Source organism: Macrobrachium nipponense, chromosome 34, assembly GCF_015104395.2.
Source record: "Macrobrachium nipponense isolate FS-2020 chromosome 34, ASM1510439v2, whole genome shotgun sequence".
NCBI classification, from domain to species: domain Eukaryota; kingdom Metazoa; phylum Arthropoda; class Malacostraca; order Decapoda; family Palaemonidae; genus Macrobrachium; species Macrobrachium nipponense.
In genome coordinates this window covers 28,419,000-28,440,012 of record NC_061095.1, presented here as the reverse complement: position 1 = coordinate 28,440,012, position 21,013 = coordinate 28,419,000, and the positions used below count along the sequence as shown (strand labels likewise).

Below are 21,013 nucleotides of genomic sequence, written 5' to 3'. Positions count from 1 at the left end.
TGAAAAAATAAATATAAATGCATTTTATTTTTACATTACCTTCACAAATAACTTGCAAAATTCTCTCTGGTAAAAGAAATACAAATCACAATGCTCATAAACAATTATTTCTGTATGTACCACACTAAGTGAAATTCATATCTTGAATAAGAATTCAATATAGTTACTGCTGACACATTACCTGTAATTGTGCAGCAGGAAGATTGATGTCTGTTATCATTTCTGTACATGGATGCTCAACTTGCAGGCGAGGATTAAGTTCAAGGAAATAGAAATTACCATCATTATAGAGATAACTCCACAGTTCCAGCATTCACATAACCCACAAGTTTTTGCTAGTTTAAAACAGCAGCCTGAAAAGGAATTGAAAACAAAATCATAAATAAAATTTTTTGAGCATTAAACTCTAATGTCAATTCATTTGCAGTTTATCACACCCTGAACTACACAGCAGTTCATAAGCTCAAGATTCTACTAGCTTATTATTTTTCCCATAAAAGACTGGTTTTCAAGTGGTGCCAGCACCTGCGACAAAAAGATATCACTACCAACTTTGTTTATTCTTTAAGTGCTGGACCATCATAAGAAAGCCCCAACAATTTCGTTATTACAAATCACCTAAAACTAAGTCTTAAAACAAACTAATCATACTGAATAACAACAATTCTAATTTTCACTCATCTACAAATTTCTATTCTCTGCATGATCACAGCATTTTCAGTATAACCATCTTTCACTTGCTCTAGCATTTTTACGTCATTGTAAGGTAATCAGATAAGTAATAAAGGTAAATTATAAATACCTGTTCCATTTTTCGAAAGACTTCAGGCTTGGCTATTACACATGGGGCCTCTTCAATAATTTTTTGATGCCTTCTTTGTACAGAACAGTCACGGCCAAACAAAGAAACTGCATTACCATACATATCTGCAATTATCTGTACTTCTAAATGACGAGCATACTCCGCCAATTTCATGATGAAAATAGGTGAGCCAGGAACTTCTGCTTGCACCTGCAAAAGTTGAATTCATTTGAACAATTATTACAGAATACAAAAACTTCAATATCAAAGTAATGAGCATTTATACCCTGAACACTTGACTATAATTTAAGTAACTTGTTAAATATGAATTAAAAGTAGAAAGACAGACCAAAGTCTGCTACCTATAGTACATCTATGTGCAACAGCTTAACGTTAGAAAATTCTTCAAAAGTTCCTATGAAATGAAATAACACAGAAATCTCTAGAAACATGGATATGGAGCCGAAGGCAACCATTTCAGTAGAGCAAAAACAAAATTCACTGTTAACAGGAAAATCTGATGAATACTTCATTTGTAGACGAGTATTACATATGATTCACAGTTACAAATACTTCTGACTAGTAACACTTCGTACTTCACCATTTGTTATCATGTAACTAGGAAATAACATTTTAAAGATTATAAGGTAAGCTTGAGTTATGAAGGTAAAACTTGCACAAATTAGCAAGATCCATGAAAATAGTTTTCACTTTTACATGAACACATCATTTATGCACATCCTATTCCTTCCATTTAAGATCATATCATCTGGGTTAGCCTTATGAGACTTGAGTAATCTGACTCAGCACTCCAGTTGAAATACTTTCTGCTATGGCCTGTATGTGATAAGGGTGTTTCATAGCCTATAAGTGTAATAGCATGCTGAATTCTACAAAAATACACACATACTGTTTGAAGATGCTCTCCATGAAACAAACCTGTCTAAATAATGCTTGGAAATTTTCTTCTGATTCTGCTTTCCGAATGCCTTTCCCACCACCTCCCTCAGAGGCTTTAATCATAACGGGGAATCCAATTTTTTGAGCAGCTGACAATGCTTCTTCGTAGCTTTCAACACAACCTTTCCGGCATAGTTCACGAGGTATATTGAGGCGTTTCCCAGCACCACGTTCTGAATACTCAACCTTTAGACCTGAAAAGAAAATAAAATAATTTCTATTTAACTTATGTCAACACAATTTTTGTCTTAAAAACTTACTGTTCTTTATATTCTGTTGTTTTGAACTGAGATGTCCAACAATTGGGAAAGAAGGGGAAGAAAACTGAATCCAGGACATCAATTTGCCACCTTATGCCCAAACACGCCACTATGGGCCAGAGGCATACATGGTGAAAAAGCACAAGGAAAGAACAAGATAAGGAGAGGAATCTTGGAATCAAAGAGTGTTCCCTTGCAGAAAGTAAAAGGAAGGCTAGCATTCAAAATTGTGCTTTTGATATCAAAAACAATAGTTTGCCTGATCAGAATTAGAAGTTACTCTAAACCCTGTACACTAATGAGAGAAACCTTGTCTTTCCTTCACAAAAGACTGGAAATTCTGTTCATAGAACACAGGGTCAAAAGGGGAGGTGAATAGCCTTTTCTAGTTGGGCAGCATTTATGTCAGTGGTAGGGGAACTCTGACCTTATTGAATAGCCAGGAGAGAAATATTGAGCCTAAAATTCCAGTCCTACTGAACTTTCTCAGCAAGGTACTGAAACCACACTAAATCTGAGAGAGGTAGCTGTAAGGCTGAGGGCAAGAAGCAAAGAGGATTAGAAAGAAATCTCGTGAGAAATCTTAAGGACTGCAGGGACATATCTTTCATTTCTTCCAAAGGATGAAATGGAATGAAATATCCTAAAACCTACATTGGAGTCATGCAGACTGGAATCAATCCACAGAAAGAGAGTCTGATTGAAGGATGAGGCTGCCACTGGGAAGCCAACACCCTGTAAGGTGACAACAAAAACTCCTGGTTGTATGCAGAGGAGGGGCAAAGTCAAAGCTCTCTTTCCCATAAGGAAAAAGATACCTGATGAAACAAATTTACCCATAACCTTCAGCAGGAAGTGAGGTTAATGTCTAAACACAAATGTTTCAAAATATCAATATAACAAAAGCAAAATGTTAAAGAAAAAATGTAGCTCACCTTATCTCCCTGAAGGGGCAATATCCCTTGAGAGAGACAGACCAGCATTACAAACCACAGCAGATGTGAAGCAGAGGAAAAGGTGAGGAGCATATCTACTGCAACTTGTATCAGTTCCAGAGGAATGTGAACTAGGGAAACCTGGAAGGCCGTCTAAAAATGTTGACACTCATGGGTCTTCTGGGCTCGTGCAGATATGTAAACAACCCACAGACTTGGTTAGAAAAAACTGGCTTGGGTGTAGGAGAGCAAGCGAGGGTCTGCTCTCCATGGCGGGTCACAGAAAGACTGATGTGTCACGGGATTCATGTCCACTCTCTTGACATGCTTCCACCTCAGCTAAATGTGGGATGCTACAGATTTCTTACAATTACAGTCTGATTGTTTTTAACTGGTTTCCAGCTGGCGCTAGAGGATTTATCCTATTGTTAAGACCTCAGGTTTGTTCTGTGTACAAACAAAGTCAAATTTCTTGTCCATTTTGGACTCGAAGCTGACAATAGTGTGAGATTGGAAGCATGGGCCACAAGAACTGGAGTATATTGTAATGAAGTAGGAGGACTGAAGATAGGAGAGATAGCAGACAAAGTGGAGAAGAGCTAGTTGACTTCTTTACTTCTACTGGCAAAGGCGTCACCTCTACACCTGATCTACTTTTGGCTCTAAGAAACACCTTCCTCTTCTTATCTTTTCCATTTTATCAGAATGAGATTTAAATGTTTTCCATACTTGATCATCCCAACTCTGACATTCACTGCAAGTCAAATCCCACCCTATTGCACTCCGGACCTCTTGCCCTTCAAAAACTTAGTGTGCGTCCTTACTGGTTTTAGTCCATTCTAGTTTTGCAACCTTTGCTGCAAAACCTAACACCTGACGAACTAAAGTCCAACTTAATAATTAATTCAACTGCTGTGAGAACCACCAATGTAATCAGAAGCCGCAGAAAGAAAATTAACTGTTGGTCGTCTGCTCAGCAGTACCAGGTGTTCCCGAAAGGGGGCAGTTCCTGTTCACCTATACTAGCAATGGCAGTGTCTCCACCAAAAATTTTAATTTTCGACTGTTGTGGTAGGAAGCTTTCAGCTATGTAATTGTTTGGTAAGTCACATAAGTGAAAATTCCTTTCTAAAAGGTGATGGTTTACTTCTTGTAAAAAGAAGGAAAATTTTCCATAAAGCTCATCAGTCTCAATTAGCCTTAATTTGCAGTGTAAGAGAAACAAACCGCAAATTAAGATAAGATTGTTTATAAAGCAATCAATTATCTTACCTGATCCTGACCATGGCAGTGTTGGTATGTCAGCTGTTTGGGCAACAATGCTGGATGCAATTTTATCACCAAGAGCCCACATGGCCTTCTCTGGTGGACCAATAAAGGCAATGTCATGCTTGAGCAATTTAGCTGCAATGAAAAGAATAGCAATACGTATATATATATAGTTGAGAAAAAGTACTAGTACATATGATTAAAAAATGGCTTACTTCTACTTCTAAAAAAGGGACTTCTTAAGAGTGCTTACTTCTTACTATAAATCCAATTATTCCATAAATTAACAGTAAAGAACTGCAAAATTTACCTGGCAATTCTGGGTATTCTGAAGCATGGCCCCAACCAGCCCAGACAGCATCAGCATTGCACCGTTTTGCTGTATCCACAATGACTTTGACATTGGCATAATTATTGTTGTTAGCCCCTCCAAGTACCATAACAGTGTCATCAGCTAATTTTATATATTCTGCTCCAGCTGTAAAGGCAAATTTGCAATAAGCACCAGGTTCAATAATGTCACACAATAAAAGCATGATTCAATATTCACAGCATTGCAGCCCCAAATGAAATAGCACCTTATTCCTTACAAATTCTAAATACCAATCAATTATTTGTCATATGTGTCTTAGTCTGACACTGCAAAAAACAAAAAACAAAAAAAAACAAAAAAATTTAGTTATCTTGTGTACTACTACACATATATGGCGCACAGAGTAGTTTTGTTATAAAAAAAATTAAAGGATATACCTTTCAAGTCCTCTGGTGTGACCATTCCAATAAAATGGAATGCTCTGTCATTCCTGAACACTTCATATGCCCATTTGCGTATACTTCGCATACACTTGACTGCAGCAATGCCATTGTTTGCAATGAGGATCTGAAATGATAAGCATATTCCTTCAAATTTCTTCCTACATATAACTGATCAAAATCAAGACAGTCCATGAATAGTAAAGTAGTGCTCCATGCATGTATGTTAGAAATGGTAGGGAATGGTAAGCAATTATGGATCTAGCTAACATTCTGACTACCTGTAACTACTAGGTCTTTTGAGGTATTCATGAACCAATCTATGACACCTCAAAAGCAGTAATAAAGGAAATGCATCTCCAACAAATAGCATGAACCTCTTGACGACAATTGAAAATTAAATTTAAAAAATAATGTTCTACCATCACAAACCTCACATGAAACAGGTGGTGCTTTTAGAGTTTTCCTTTCGTAACACACACATACAAATGAACCATATATCAGTTCACCTAAAACACCTTGTTCTCCTAGAGTTTTCTTGGAAGTGTATCATATACTGTATAAAAATATCCCAGGTAAGCTATTCTACACAGCACAGTTCTCATTAGTTAATTAAGGGGTCTCATATACTGTACTGATAAGGCTCAATCAATCTGATCTACAAGAATTACACTACCTGTATTTTGTTTTAAAAGAATATACTATCCTGTTCTCTCCTGGCTTTGGGGGAAATAATAGCATTTTGGCTTTGGGTAGTCAAAGTACTATCATATTTCCTGATTCTAAAATGAAAAGAGAATTCTTTTTCTAAACTAGTTTTATCCAGAGGTGAAAAAGTCATCAGAACCAATGCATATTGCCCAAACAATGAATATGATACAATGAGTAAGGGGCTCCCACTCATCAAGAAAGTAAACATCTGTGACAATAAGAGATTTCTTTCACTTATCTATGTGAAATAACATCTACCCAAACTGCAAAATTGTTCAGAATGTAAAAGTAAAAATTAATTTTTCAAATAAAAGATTTTTATTTAAATACTTAACATAAATCTAGCTGTAACTTACCAAAATGGCAAAGAAGCAATTTCAAAGTTTTTATCTGATTGGGTTGGTAGGCACTGTAGTCTACCTTCTCACTTGGCAAGTAACTTGACTTAGTTTCCTGCTTCCAATAATTTTTTTTTTTTTTTTTTTTTTTTGCCCACTAGATTGTGGGGAGGTTGGGAGAGGTTTTATGATCGTTTGGTAAGTAGCAAAATAAATAATCTTATATCATGAAAATTCATACGTTCACATTGATGAATACCATATGTATAAGGATGGAGAGGTAGTGAGACCTTGTAATTACTTCTCCATAGCCCAACAACCCAACCAACTGAAAACTTATGGAACACCTTCCTTAAGAAACAACTACATGATAAGGAAGCTTCAGAATCAGTAATACTGTACCTCTATTGAGACTCCTTTCCTCAACATGGCAAATGGGGTACGGTATATGTATACATATGTCCATGTCTTCTAATCCATTATTATTGTGTCTATCACCACCCATGCTCTAAGATCTGGGTTTGTGAAGAATGTGGTTTTTTCTGGCTCAGCAAAACTGCTAGTATGTTCATCTTTCCCAAAATGAATTGAGGAGATAAATGAATCCTCTTGCCTCTATCCCCGGAAGATCTTGGACTAAATTTAAAAGATTGACTGACTTCATACCTCCCTGTTTTCTATTAAATTTCTTCTTATTTTCTAAATTACAAGTCTAGCTTATACAATCCTTACAGTGAGTGACCAAATACTTCAATTAAGGGAATCTATTTGAGCTATATTTGCTTCATAGATCCTGATTGAACTCTCAGATGATGGCAATGTCAGATTAACAATTCAACCATGAACCACAAAAACCTTGAGTGAAATTCCTTCAAACAGCCAATGCTCAGAGAGGTGAACCTCTCACAATGGCAGCAAAGCAGAGTGACTGGACAGCTGGAAATTTGCTCGAGTTAACTTCAAGTGAGAGGGAAGAAAATCAGCCTATCAATCTAACCAGGTATAACTAGGAAATTCCTTCTTTACCTTGTCAGTAAAGTTATAAGTAAATGAAAATTTGATAATTTTTATTGAAATAATAGGTAATGCACCTTTATTGTTTTCTCAAAAATTACAGTTACGTATTCACAATGGGTCTCATTCTTTTCTAAAACAAAAAAATAATTATACTTAGGACAATATAATTACATACTAATACAATAGAGTAAAATAATATAGAGCACTGTATGTAAAATATGTATACAGTACTGTATGTAATAATATAACCAATGGCTACTTACTCTGGTAATTACTTTTTTCCCTCCAAATTTCTTGACAAACTCCTGAGGTGTACCAAATGAAAACTCTTTGTGATCTGGAGGACGTACATATCTCTGTTCAACGTCTGCCATTTTTGTGCATTGATCACTTTCCGGTTTCTCTAACTGAGCATCTGAAATGGTAAGGTTGAAGTCAAGTACACAACAATCAACTATACTTTAGGCAATAAATATCACATGAACAAGTCTGGACTCATGCCACAACAAAAATCTAACCCTAACATGTTGGCAACGCAATTGACTACCAGCTGAAGGGGGCACACTAGTTACTGAACAGTTCAGCCAGGCTGTAAACAGGTATACAAGCAGATACCAAAAAACTTCACAAGGAGAAGCTTGTTAATATTAGTCATATGCAACCTCCTTCACATCTGAAAGGCTAAATTTTATAGAAAAAAATTACAAATCGACTGCAGGAATGAGTACTACAAATATACGCAGTTCCCAGTTATCAGCAGGGGTTCCATTTTCACCAGGGCACTGATAAGCAAAAATCCCCATTAACTGAACTTGCCGACTTATGGTGCTCATGGTGCCAAGTTTTGATTAATGGCACCGATAACTGGTTAATGGCACCTCTGTTAAGTATGTTATGTCACTATAACTCAATTATCAGTACCTTATGGTGCTGATAACTGAAACTCAGCCTGTTATGGTGCCATAAATTGCCGATTTTATGGCACTAGACAAGCCCCATAAAACCGGATCGCCATTAACCGAGTCTGCCGATAACCGGGGACTGCCTGTAAATGTCAAGCCTCACCATAATGAGAATTATTAAAAATATCCTGTTAATGTAGCTGGATTCTCTTAAATTAAAGGCAGCTAGAAATATTGTACACAATCCCTTCAAACAAAATCATACATCCTGTAAGTATGGAACTTTGTAGATTTGTGTACAAAACTGTCAGGTGCAATAAACATATAGCAACTTTCATATACAATGTTAGCTTTCCTCACCATAACATTTTTTTTTAAGTCACAGTTAACACTGACATTTAAATTAAGTCAGCATAACATGTTCTTTTTTGTGCAATTAACTTTTAATTATTTCTGAAACAAGTCTTGACACAGGTTGATGAAATAGGGCATTGGCCAGAAATTGCAATATGATACAAAATATGGTCAAAATTACAAAAGATCATCTAACACACAGTTTAATAGCAAACATGATATTGTAAGATACAATAAAGTTTTGTACATACTTACCTGCAGATATATACTTAGCTATAGACTCGGTGTCCCGACAGAATTTCAAAAAACTCGCGGCACACGCGACAGGTAGGTCAGGTGATCCACCATTCCCGCCGCTGGGGGTGGCGGGGTGTCTCTGGAACTATTCCCGTTTTCTAAGCCATAATTTCTTCTTCCACCTGTCTCCTGAGGGGAGGCTGGGTGGGCCATTAATCGTATATATCTGCCAGGTAAGTATGTACAAAACTTTATTGTATCTTAACAATATCATTTTTGTACAAGTAACTTACCCAAGCAGATATATACTTAGCTGATTGGCACCCTTGGTGGCGGGCAAGAGACAGCTAAAAACAAAATAATACTTAAACTAAATACATTAAAAAACAGGGAAAAAACAACCTATGTTCTTGGATAACATAATCCATAGTTCCTACCTTATTGGGCTGAAGACTTCATGACTACTGTCGATGAGTCTGCTTGCCTCAAGAGTTTCAACGAGGAATGACCCTATGGTTGAATAACTCTTGGATCGTGTCAATGGGGCTAGCCCGCTTACGCGACAGAGCCTATAACTTGGGATCGTACAATGGGGGCTGACCCACTTACATGGTAGAGCCTTGACCTTTTTGTCATATCAATGGAGACTCACCCTCTTACATGACAGAGTTAAGGTTATTAAAACAAATCACAAAGAGCACTGAAGCCAATCCCGATCACCTGACCATGTTAGTCTTGTTACAATCTATGAATTGTAAGAGGGTCCCTATTCCCTCGACAATTAACCAATAAAAACAACCACCAATAAACATAAATTTAAGCCTTAAACTGAATAGGAAGGATTAGCCTCAGCCCCTTCTACCCAGCACTGAAATTCGCCGAAACATACGCTCCCAGAGCAAAAGCACTTTCGTACGAAATTTTTACATCTCTTAGGTAATTCGAGGCGAACACCGAATTACATCTCCAAAATGTCGACTCTATAGAGCCTGAAGCGACCATGTTTTGTTGAATGCCATCGACGTAGCTATGGCTCTCACTTCATGAGCTCTCACTCTGAGAACCTTGAAATGCTCTTCTTCGCATTTAGGTGAGCTTCCCTTATTACATCTTTTATGAAGAATGTAGGGCGTTCTTAGAAATCGCTCTTTTCGGATCTCTTACAGAGCACCAAAGACTTTCTTCTGTACCTTTCAGCAACTTCTTCTTCTCCAGGTAGAACTTGAGTGCCCTGACTGGACACAAAGTCCTTTCTAGTTCTCTCCCTGCTAATGAAGATATTCCTTTTATCTCAAAGCTCTTGGCCAAGGCTTTGAGGGATTTTCATTTTTCGCTAGAAAAAAATGGTTGAAAGGAGCAAATCGCTGAATCTTTCTTAAACCCCACTTTACCTTCCAAAGCTTGCAACTCGCTCACTCTCTTGGCGTTGCTAACGCAAAAAGGAATAAAGACTTTCTTGTTAAGTCCCTAAACGAAGCTGCTTGAGACGGTACGAATTTTCCGACATTAGGAACTTGAGGACCACCATCCAAGTTCCAGCTAGGCTTATTGATTACATGTTCTTTCGTGGTCTCAAAAGACCTTATAAGGTCATGAAGATCTTTATTGTTTGTCAGATCTATTCCTCTATGTCGAAAAACGGAGGCCAGCATACTTCTGTAACCCTTCACTGTCGAAACTGCCAGGTTACAGTCTTTTCTCAATATAGGAGAAAATTTGCGATTTCAGTTACAGAGGTTACTGGAGGAGGATATTTTCTTTTCCCTACACCATCTTCTAAACAACTCCCACTTCGACTGATATACTTTAGAAGTGGAGGGACTCTTCTGGCTCTTGCAATAGCCTTCGCCCACTTCTCGTGAAAAGCCCCCTTGCACTGACAAGTCCTTCGACAGTCTGAAGGCGGTCAGACTTAGAGCGGGGAGGTTTTTGTGAAACCTGTCGAAGTGGGGTTGTTTGAGAAGATCGTTCCTTAGTGGAAGCGATCTTGGAAAATCCACTAACCACTCCAGCACCTCTGTGAACCAATCGAGAGCCGGCCAAAAGGGAGCGATGAGGGTCATTCTTGTTCCTTCCGAGCAAGCGAACTTCCTCAACACTTCTCCTACTATCTTGAAAGGAGGGAAGGCCGTACGCGTCCAAGCCCGTCCAATCTAGCAGAAAAGCTGTCTACTGCTACTGCTTAGAGGATCCGAGATCGGGGAGCAATAGGTTTCAGCTAATCTGTGGTTCTTGTTGGTCGCGAACAGGTCTATATTGGGCCTTCCCCACAGATGCACAGTTGTTGGCAAATCTGAGGATTGAGAGTCCATTCCGTGGGTAGGACTTGATCTTTTCTGCTTAAACAGATCTGCCCGACATTTTCTCTCCCTGTACAAACCTTGTGAGGAGAGAGATCTTCCTTTCTGTGCCCAAATCAGCAGATCCTTTGCTGATTCGTACAGGGAAAGGAATGCGTCCCCCCTTGCTTCTTTATATAAGCGAGGGCTGTTGTGTTGTCGAGTGAATCTGAATCCCCAGACCTGAGACCTGTTCCTCGAAATGAACAAAGCTAGATGAATGGCAGTTAGCTCTTTCTTGTTGATGTGCCAGGACACTTGTTCTCCTTCCAAATGCCTGACACTTCTTGCGAACCTAGGGTCGCTCCCCACCCTGAATCTGAGGCGTCTGCAAACAACGCTAGGCGCGGGTTCTGTAAGCGAAGGGAGATTCCTTTGCTTAGTTTCTGTGGATCTAACCACCAACGGATATTATCCTTGATCCGTTTCGAGATTGAAAAGTCTCTCCCAGATTGTTGGACTTCCAATCCCACTTCTCCTTCAGATAAAATTGAAGGGGTCGTAGGTGAAGTCTTCCTAAGGAAACGAACTGTTCCATCGAGGAGAGGGTCCCCAGCAAGCTCATCCATTCCTCGCGGAACAATGTTCTTTCCTTAAGAAGACTGACACCTTTTCTAGGCAGCGTTCTACTCCTTTCCTGCGAAGGATACGCTAGAAAATCCCGAGAATCCATCTGAATCCCCAGATAGACAATACTTTGCTGGGGAGTCAGCATGGATTTCTCGTGATTTACTAAAAGTCCTAAGGACTTTGTCAACTTTAGAGTCACTAAAGGTCCTCCAGACATTTTTTCTCCGATGGGATCTTATTAGCCAATCGTCCAGATATAACGAGATCCTGATCCCTTCCAGATGTAGCCAATAAGCTCATTCTTCATGATGTCCGTAAAGACTGAGGGGCAGTCGAAAGTCCGAAGCACATCGCTCGGAACTGGAACACTTTCCCTTGGAACATGAACCTCAGATATTTCCTTGCTGCCGGATGAATTGGCACATGGAAATACGCATCCTGAAGGTCCAGGGACACCATCCCAGTCCCCTGGGCGGAAGAAGAGCAGATAGAACAGAGGAAGACGTCTCCATTGAAAATTTCTTCTTCAAGACAAAGAAATTCAGGCACTGACGTCTAGAACTGGTCTCCATCCCCCCGATGCTTTCGGTACCAGAAATAGCCGATTGTAGAATCCTGGGGACTGGAGATCTTGAACCAGTTCTACGCTTCCTTGGAAATCATCTGTTCCACTGCTTGCAACATAGGCAAGCTTTCGGACCGGATCCGAGTATCTGGCGGTTCAACTCCTTTGGAGTTGTCGTCAAAGGAGGATTTTCCTGAAGGGGATTAAGTATCCTTTTTTCAGGATAGAGAGGGACCAGGAGTCCGCTCCCTTCTGCGCCCAGACTTTGGCAAAGTGGAGTAGCCTGGCGCCTACTTTCGTCTGGAGGACTTGCTGTTCATCTAGACTTCCCGAAGACCTTCTAGATGGTCTACTCTTTCTCTCTGGTCTTCGACCTCTAAGAGGGGCTCTAGAAGAGGAGGCCCCTCGAAAGGGCTGAACAAAAGAGGGTCTCTCTTTCTTCTCTATCGGCACTGCCGGCCTAAACTTCTTGGCTGAGTGCGTGAGGAGATCCTGAGTTGCCTTCTCCGTAAGAGATTTCGAAACCTCTCTAACCGTCTCTTGTGGAAAAAGGTGCGGGGATAAAGGAGCAAAAAGAAGAGATGTCCTTTGCAAGGGTGATACTGCTCTTGCTAAGAACGAGCTAAAGACAGATCTCTTCTTCAAAACTCCCGTTCCAAAAAGAGAGGCAACTTCCACAGAACCGTCCATGACCGCTCTGTCCAGGAAGCCAGGACGCTCGAAAGTTCCTCCATGGAAACAAAGTCCGTGTCCTGAGCTCTCTTCGCTAATGCTCCTAACGCCCAGTCCATAAAATTGAAGACTTCTAGGGTTTTAAAGAGGCCCTTTAGAAGGTGGTCCAGCTCACACATGCCCCAAGTCGCCTTTAGCAGACAGCAACGACTTCCTCCTAGAAGAGTCCACTAAGGACGCAAAATCCGCATCCGCGGAAGAAGGCAGACCTAACCCCATCGGTTCTTTGGTCTCGTACCACCTTCCTGGTTTGCCTGTTAACTTGGAAGGAGGGCAGGAAAAAAACTGTCTTGCCCGCTTCCCTTCTGGAAGTCAACCACTCGAAAAAGTTTTCAAAGCCTTTTTCATACAAAGAGCGGGCCGCATCTTAACGAAGGAAGACGATTTGAGAGCTTTAGTGCTGGACATCAACGATCCTGGTGAAGGAGGGTCCGCAGGATGAAGGGAGTCTCCAAACTCCTTTAGCAGCAAAAGAGAAAGTCTCTTGTAGTCCGAAACTGCTACATCTACAGGCTCTTCGTCTTCCGATAACCTGATCCAACTGATCTACAGAATGGAGATCGTTTGGAGTGATCTGGCTCTTCCCGGGAGAGAAACTCCTTTCCCGAGAAGGGGAGCGCGGAACATTAGCACTCCTATACGAAGAGTGAGGCTCCTGTCTGTCGGCAACACTCTTGTGCCTACTCGATTCTTGTCTAGGTTCTCCGGGTTCGTGGCGCTTGCTAGGCTCCTGGCGTCCTGATTCAGGGCGCTTGAAAAGATCCCCGCGTCCTGATTCCTGACGCTTAACAGGCTCTTGGCGCCCTAAACCTTGACGCCTAACGTACTCCTGGCGTCCTAACTCCTGGCGCCCTGACTCCTGGCGCCCTGACTCCTGGCGCCCCGACTCCTGGCGCCCTGACTCCTGGCGCCTGACTCCTGGCGCCCCTGACTCCTGGCGCCCTGACTCATAGCGTCCTGATTCCTGCCTTCTAGCAGAATCCTGACGTCCTGAATCCAGCGTTCTAAGAGGCTCTTGACGTCCTTTCTTGCGTCTTGCTGCCTCTTTGCGCCTGTCTGGCTCCTGCTCCTGAAGACCCAAGGGATCCTGATACCCAAAATCGGTTTTCCGGTTCCTTATAGCTAAACGAGCGAGGCTTCTGCTCGCTGCGCTGTGTTCTAAGAGGACGCTTCGGGGAAGCCAGCCTATAGGGCGAAGGGCTCTTCTCTCAGGAGAAACAACTCCTATCCGACGAGTCCCTTGACGAAGGCGATAAAACGCCCTGGAGATCTGAGAGTTCTCTCCTATAAGAAGAAGGACGCTTAGCGGAACTCTTAACAGGGAGCGAGACATCCTTCCTCCTTGTAGAGTCCTTAGCAAAAGAGCCTACGAGCGACGCTAACTGCTCTTGCAGATTAACCAAAAACTTCTTGGTCGGATCCTGAAGAGCAGGCTCCTCTTGCCTAGTCCTCTTAGGCTCCCGAAGGCCAATCCTCGGGAAAACGCTCTGGGCTGGAGTCAGCAGCGTCTCCTTTAGGCGCCTTCCAGGCTCTCTTCAAAGGGCGCGAACGGGAGGCCGAACTCCATCCTCGTTTAGGAGAGGAAGAGTCTGAGGCCGAAAAACACTCCTTTAGGACGCCTTTTCTACGGCAATCCGAGGCAGCCTGGGACTTAACAACAGGATCTGCCGAAAGGGACGCCTGACCGTTGGGGATGTTCTGCATCCTCCCTGCGGCTTTCGACATTCTCCTCCCTGGTCCTGGGAGTTTGGAAGAGGTCTAGGGCCTAGGAGCAATGAGGAAACCGGTCAGACGCCCCTCCACTGCACTGGGGGACACTGCACAAGTCACTTATCACCACTCTTACCTTGGTTTAGAGCTCGTAGTTGAGCTTGAAGTTTCTTAATTGAAGCTTTAACATTTTCCCTCTCTGATGAAGAATCTTTGGATTCAGAACAGGGAGAAGCAGCTGAGGCTAAGGGAAAATTGTTAGATGGAGAGTTAATTTCTTGTTCTAAGGAGCAAGATCTACTAGATGACCTAGCTGAAGCCTTCCTCACTCTATCTCTCTCAAGCTTCCTAACATATGATGATAATTCCTTCCATTCAAGCTCCGTAAGGTTCTCGCATTCCACACAGGTGTTAATAAAAGAACATTCATTCTCCCTGCATTTAGCGCAAATACTATGCGGATCTAATGCCGATTTAGGCAGCCTAACCTTACAGTCTTCCTACTGCAAACTCTAAACATAGGTGAAGCCTTAGCGTCAGACATCGTGAAAGAGTAGTCAAAACCAAAGTCGAAAAACAGTCCACAATAAGCGTATGCCAAGCCAGAGAAAAAAAACAGAATACGTCACCAAAAAACCAATCCAAATTCTCGGCAAACGAGTTGAAATCCAAGATGGAGGAACGAACAATAGGTGTTGTCCGTTCAAACCGACAGAGAAATTATGGCTTAGAAAACGGGAATAGTTCCAGACCCCGCCACCCAGCGGCGGGAATGGTGGATCACCTGACCTACTGTCGCGTGTGCCGCGAGTTTTGAAATTCTGTCGGGACGACCGAGTCTATAGCTAAGTATATATCTGCTGGGTAAGTTACTTGTACAAAAAAAGTATTTTAGGAGAAAATCCAAGAGTAACCTATCATAAGACTATAACAAAACATTGCCTAACAACATTTTGTGATCCTTAGTAGTATATGGCGATGTTGTGTATTGCATATGGACAATGCATTGCAATGACTTCTGGACTGTTTTATGAATAAAACCTATAACAGAAGTAGTAAAACTCTAGCCTGTAGGCTATTACAGTTATCACAATAATTACAACTTTGCCACATGTTTAAACAGTAAGCATTATTAGTTACAGACAGCTCAGTAAAAAGCAATGCAGATAGTTCAAAATTTCACAGGCTAACCCATGACTTTTATCTACTTGTACCAAAACTGTCATAGTAAAAACAGTCTGTGGTCAGAATTTACCAGTGCTACAGGCACAAGACATTAATGGTAACATACTAGATCTATGCCTGACCTACATTACTAATGGCTCAGCCTAATTTAGGTTAATCAGTCAGGTAATGTTGGCCTAGGATACAGTAAAATTTAACAAAACACTACTGGAGTATACTGGACTACAAAATTTTGTTGTGCATTTCCTGATATAAATACGAGGCTTGCATTGTCTTCCAAGTGTCTAGATACTGTACTGTTTCCACAGTGTTCTGTAAATTCTTGGATATTGTTTGAAAGTGATAGATGTTTATAATGCAAGCGCTTGCTTATTCACAAGAACTTCTACAGGCTTATTATATATAAGCATTTAGAAGTTATAACAATACTAATTTAGGCTTCCTAGATTCTAGGACTAAAGTACTAGGATTTTTAATGAATTCAGCCATTTTCATGACAGTTTATACAATTACACAATGGCTGCCTAGTGTGAAGGTTGCATGGTAGGATGAATCACAAGGCGATTCTAGGAGAGTCAGCCCTTCTGCTGTACAATGGCTACCTTACTTAGAGCCATATGTAATAAGAGTTTACATTAATTGCTGGCCCTATAACTAATAGGCCAAGGTTCCTGTGGTGGCCAAATGTCATGCACAGGTTTTTATGTAACCACTGATAAGGAAACAAGAAAACTATTGATGAAGGTTCTTCATGTAGATGTGTCACAAGTACACCTCTTTGAGAATCATCTCCTTCAACAGGCAATCAACTATTGCCTAAACAGCATAAACTTCATTTAACTGGAGGTCTAGTTGTCCGAAATTGAAGAAAATTATCTGGTGGCATAAAGGGAGAGAGAAAGTATTTTTATTGTTCCATTTGTGGGCCAGCTGTGACAATACTCTTGTTCCTTTGAAAATGAATGTTATTAAGATGGCAAATATAATTCACAGTAATGAATAGAGGTACCACTATAGTGACTACTATACAAATCTAGCCAGTGAGAAGTAAGTGAAGGGCAAGTGAACCTCACTCTCTATTCACAGCCCATGTTAATTCTTATACATTTACTCATAACGCTACATTGAACATTTGTAGATGCTTAATAAAAATAATTGTTCTCTGGGTGGAGTGAAGAAGAAATGTTTTGGTAAATAGCCTATTTCATCTATATAGCTAAATGTATTTCAAAATTAAGTCTTTACAACAATTACTTTTATTTTTCACGGTTTAAAAATGGCAAAATCAAGCACAAATCTTCAACGACACTAGGAATAACAGTTAAGTTTCCTGTTTGAGGCACAAATCAAACTATACCCATACCCAAATACCTATCAGAAAAGCCCAAAACTGTATAAATAATGATGAACCACAGCTTAAATCTATGCAATACAAATGTTGGGGTCCATGCATCTGTATAGTAGTAACTGCCTGTGCAATCATTTGTACAGCATTCTAGATTAGAATAGTTTTGGGGATGATGACAGCACTCTACCTTAGCCCAATTTAAGTTAAATCTGGGGTGACCAGTACAACTGGTCAGGTAGGAATAATTAGGATACCTACACAAGATTTAGGTTGGTACCTATGTAGCCTAGCACCACAATTTTTCAGAAAATTAAAGGACACTACCACTGCCAGTGTGGACCAAGATATTTACCATCTTTTGTTTACGTTCATGATAATCAATGCCTTTTGTGTGGACTACCGTCTTTTTTACATTCATCGAAATCCTTCATCAGCAACACTAAAAGCATAGGAAAAATAAATTTCCACGGCATCTAGCTAACAGTCCACACAGAGCTGTTGCTTAGAAATAAAAAGTCAAGATGCATTCCTGCGACCGTTCTTAGTTAGGCTACATTTTTTGTGCTTAATTATAAGGCCAGGCCTTCCAGTTTTTGGGTGACTGGAAACTGATGACATGCATAAACTTGGCTAAGTATCCTGTGTCCTTTTTCAATTGCATTTGGTTTTCACGAAGGTGCCACCTTTCTCACTGACACAAAGCACACGGACTGGGGTCTCCCATACTAACAGGTGGATACTACCTAGGTAGTACCTGAAGAGGAGTGGGAGGTAAACTAAAGTGCCAGTGGTTTTCACCAACAATCAAAGTTAGGAATCCATAAAACAATTAGGTTAGTAGGTAGGTATTAGCTACCTAGCTAGTAGTAGCGGTACCTGGGCCTTGCTAACATGTCGGGAAAAGCTGCCTACGTATTTACCTAGGTTGTTGTTTGGCGAAGAATTTAGCTACTCATCTACCTAAAGTGGCACAGCATTACCAAATTAGTATACGTACATTCCTGACTGACCTAGTACTGTTTATTCACGAGATGAAAAATACAGGAGGGTTCCCTACAAAAAACAGTTAGGAAATTACAGGGAAATACTAGGCTATATACTTGTAGGTACTAGGTATATCTACTAGGTATACTAGTAAGTTCCTACCTAATTAGTAGTACTAGGTAGGTATGCCCATTAGCTAGAAGTAGGTAGTACCTAGTACCTAGGTTAGTTCTAGCTAGTAGTAGGTACTACCTATCATACCATAGGCTAAGCCATCGAAGTGACTACAATATAGGTACATAGGCTAGGTAGTATTCGTGTAAACTCAACATAATGAATCAATTTAAATATCCTATTAACCTATCCTGCACTCAAAATGCCCCCCAAATACTACATACCTTATTCAAGGGAGTGTTTGCTACACCTAACACTTAGGACAATCACCCTCCTTCACCCTTTAACAGGTGAGAGTCCAGTGAGGACTCCCATGTAGTAATAGTATAACAAAGTTCGCATTCGTCTGCTATCCAGATACCAAGGATTAAACTCGCGTTACGTAACAGAGGATCACACTTCTTCGACTTGGAAAAAATAGTAGCCTTATGTGTTACTGAGCACAATAATTTCTGCACCATACAATGAATGCCCGTACCTTACGTAAATGAAGAACTAAATCCTATTGAATGTTGCGTCGTTTCCGTCATTTAAATAATGCCTGTTTACAAATAGGATCTAACAAACAAACAAAATTGCCAGTTTCTCAATTTAATCTTACACCCGGTGTCTCTAAATTGTATTAAACATCGCAATATACATAAGATTTATTTATCTAAAGAGACACTTTATATTTGGATAAAATTGATCTCGCACTCAAAGGGTTAACTTACCTGATAATAAACAAAAAGTGCCAACTTTATTAACCTGTCAGATTTCGATAAAAAGTATGCTTTAAATACAGTGAAGTTGCCTAAAATGAATGTCATCTTTTCTTATGAACTTCGTGTGAGGGCAGATATGTCACCAATCATCGAAATTTCGCCACAATTCGAATAACTCAAAATCTATTCCATATTTGGCAACTGCTCTACCACTTACTATGGGTTGTTTCTCGCCTTATGTCACCCCATACCTTGACGTCATGTCACTACGCAACGTTCCAAAGAACACGGCAATAACAAAGCCAAGTGGTTTTTCAGTTCTTGGGATTTGTTAAGTAGTCAATCGGATGAACAATGGGATGGAGAATGTGAATCGCAGATTACGAAAACCCGAAAGTGAAACTTCAGAATAAGTTCGATTCCAATTTATTAAAAAAGGCACAAAAGATTTTTTTCTTATTGTATTCAGTATGGTACAGGGTGCCAAGAACGAGGGCCAAGACCGATTATGATGCTTGCAACGCAATAAATATGCAGCGTTCTGCGTATGCGTGATATGCATTTGTCAAGAGGTTGTCTTTATTTTATATCAAAGTCGTATACATAATAATGAATGCATTTGGCGTTCCGCCGGTTCCGGTATTGTCATCTACTCGCACAAAGTGTATACTCGCAAGGAGAGACTTTGTTGGTAGCTTCCTCTCGTTTATCATTTCATGTCCTTTCCTTCTCTAAACTTCTATTCGCAAGTTCCTAAAGTAACTTCGTCGTTCTTCAGTCTATTCACGTTACTCTATTCAGAGTAACCGTGTTTTTTTTCTTCTTCTTTTTTTCATCACTGACAGTTCGTTAACCAGCTACGAATTATGGGTTGATTTTCATCAGCTGGCGTTAGACCAACAGTATTCATCAATGCCAAGAAATCCCAAAATGCAAAATCTCAATGCATTTAATTATAAATTAGCAAAGCCCTGATTATCTAATCCAAACATTTACAAATAATCTCTTAATAGTAAAATCAGCTTTGAAAACTCGAATTTTTCTCAAACTTTCAATTTTCGATGTAACCATTATTACCATATTTCTTTTATTTTACCATATCGTCATCTGTAAATATTTACTATACCCTGTTTTTTTTCTATCTGTCCACCCGCCTGTGGTGTTTGCGTATGGTAACACTGCGTCCCGGGCTTTAGATAGTTACGCTATGTGTAAGTTTTAGGTAAATAAAAGGTTATCTGGGTGTACATTTACAACTGAAAAGTGTTTTAATAATCTACTGTATACGAATTACACCGTTAATATTCGAAGTAGGATATTATTATAATTGCTGAATGTAACTATCTAAAGCCAAGGACGCAGTGTTCCCATACGCAAACACCACAGGCAGGTGGACAGATGGAAAAAAAGTTTTTTTTTTTATAGATGGTGAACTGACAGGAGAGATAATGCTCAATCCCGTCAATATGAGAAACATAGAGTGAACCACACAAAATATGAAAGTAACCACAGCAACCTACCACAGAGATGCTTGTACGAATAGGAGTGGCATGCAATAATTCAGTACTGACTTGCCATGCTCATAAGGCCAACAGGAAGCTTGAATAACTCTGACAAAGAAAGAACTTGCGGCAATGAAACAAAAAGTTCCTTAAATAAAACAGTTCTTCATCCCATTTGGTATTTATAACAGATATTTGGTCAAGCTACAATAATGACCAAGGTCCTAGAGACCCTTGGTAATGCCATTTTAAGGTCTCAGCCAAAACGTGTAGCCGAAGGAGCAGTGAAAACTGGAATAATGAGCAAAAACTCGTCACCTGGTGAGAATTTATCGACTTTCGAATGCCAGTGCAGGGTTGCCGGTGACAGCAATGACAGAAAAACCCAATTTTATCCCCGGTAATAAATGTTCTACATTATGGGTAATTTTATAGATTATTAAATATCTGATAAATTGATTACATGATTATCATTATATTAGTTTCAAAATATGAATATCTTGTCACGTTATGGTAAGGAACCATTAAGAACTTCTATTTATGACTCACAAATGGTGTTGAAAGCATGTTATACGGGAAAAGAACGTGCTCATGTCCGAATTTAAAGACAAGCTGTGCTTAAGATCGATAATCGTATTATGGATATGTTTTAAATTCGGACA

At 40.1% G+C, this 21,013-nt stretch overlaps 2 protein-coding genes across 2 annotated transcripts in view; both read right to left on the bottom strand.

The window, feature by feature from the left end:
• LOC135207998 (acetyl-CoA carboxylase-like) overlaps positions 1–21,013 on the bottom strand; it is a 460,030-nt gene that overhangs the window by 329,975 nt on the left and 109,042 nt on the right. The gene's annotated exons all lie outside the window — the stretch shown is intronic.
• On the bottom strand, positions 336–18,451 carry LOC135207736 (acetyl-CoA carboxylase 2-like). The gene is made up of 8 exons (XM_064239561.1): positions 18,370–18,451; positions 7,309–7,460; positions 4,977–5,106; positions 4,537–4,704; positions 4,230–4,361; positions 1,742–1,956; positions 803–1,012; positions 336–353 (listed from the first exon to the last, which is right to left on the bottom strand). The coding sequence occupies exons 2-8, from the start codon at positions 7,417–7,419 to the stop codon at positions 336–338; spliced, it is 984 nt and encodes a 327-aa protein (XP_064095631.1). The 5' UTR covers positions 7,420–7,460; positions 18,370–18,451.

What these genes read in the sequence shown, in the direction of transcription:
- LOC135207736 (XM_064239561.1), bottom strand. Translation starts at nt 7,419, where the DNA reads ATGGCAGACGTTGAACAGAGATATGTACGTCCTCCAGATCACAAAGAG. An exon ending in GGAAAAAAGTAATTACCAGA is followed by an intron (nt 5,107 to 7,308) that starts GTAAGTAGCCAT and finishes TTATCATTTCAG; the next exon opens with ATCCTCATTGCAAACAATGG. An exon ending in ACTGCCATGGTCAGGATCAG is followed by an intron (nt 1,957 to 4,229) that starts GTAAGATAATTG and finishes TTTTCTTTTCAG; the next exon opens with GTCTAAAGGTTGAGTATTCA.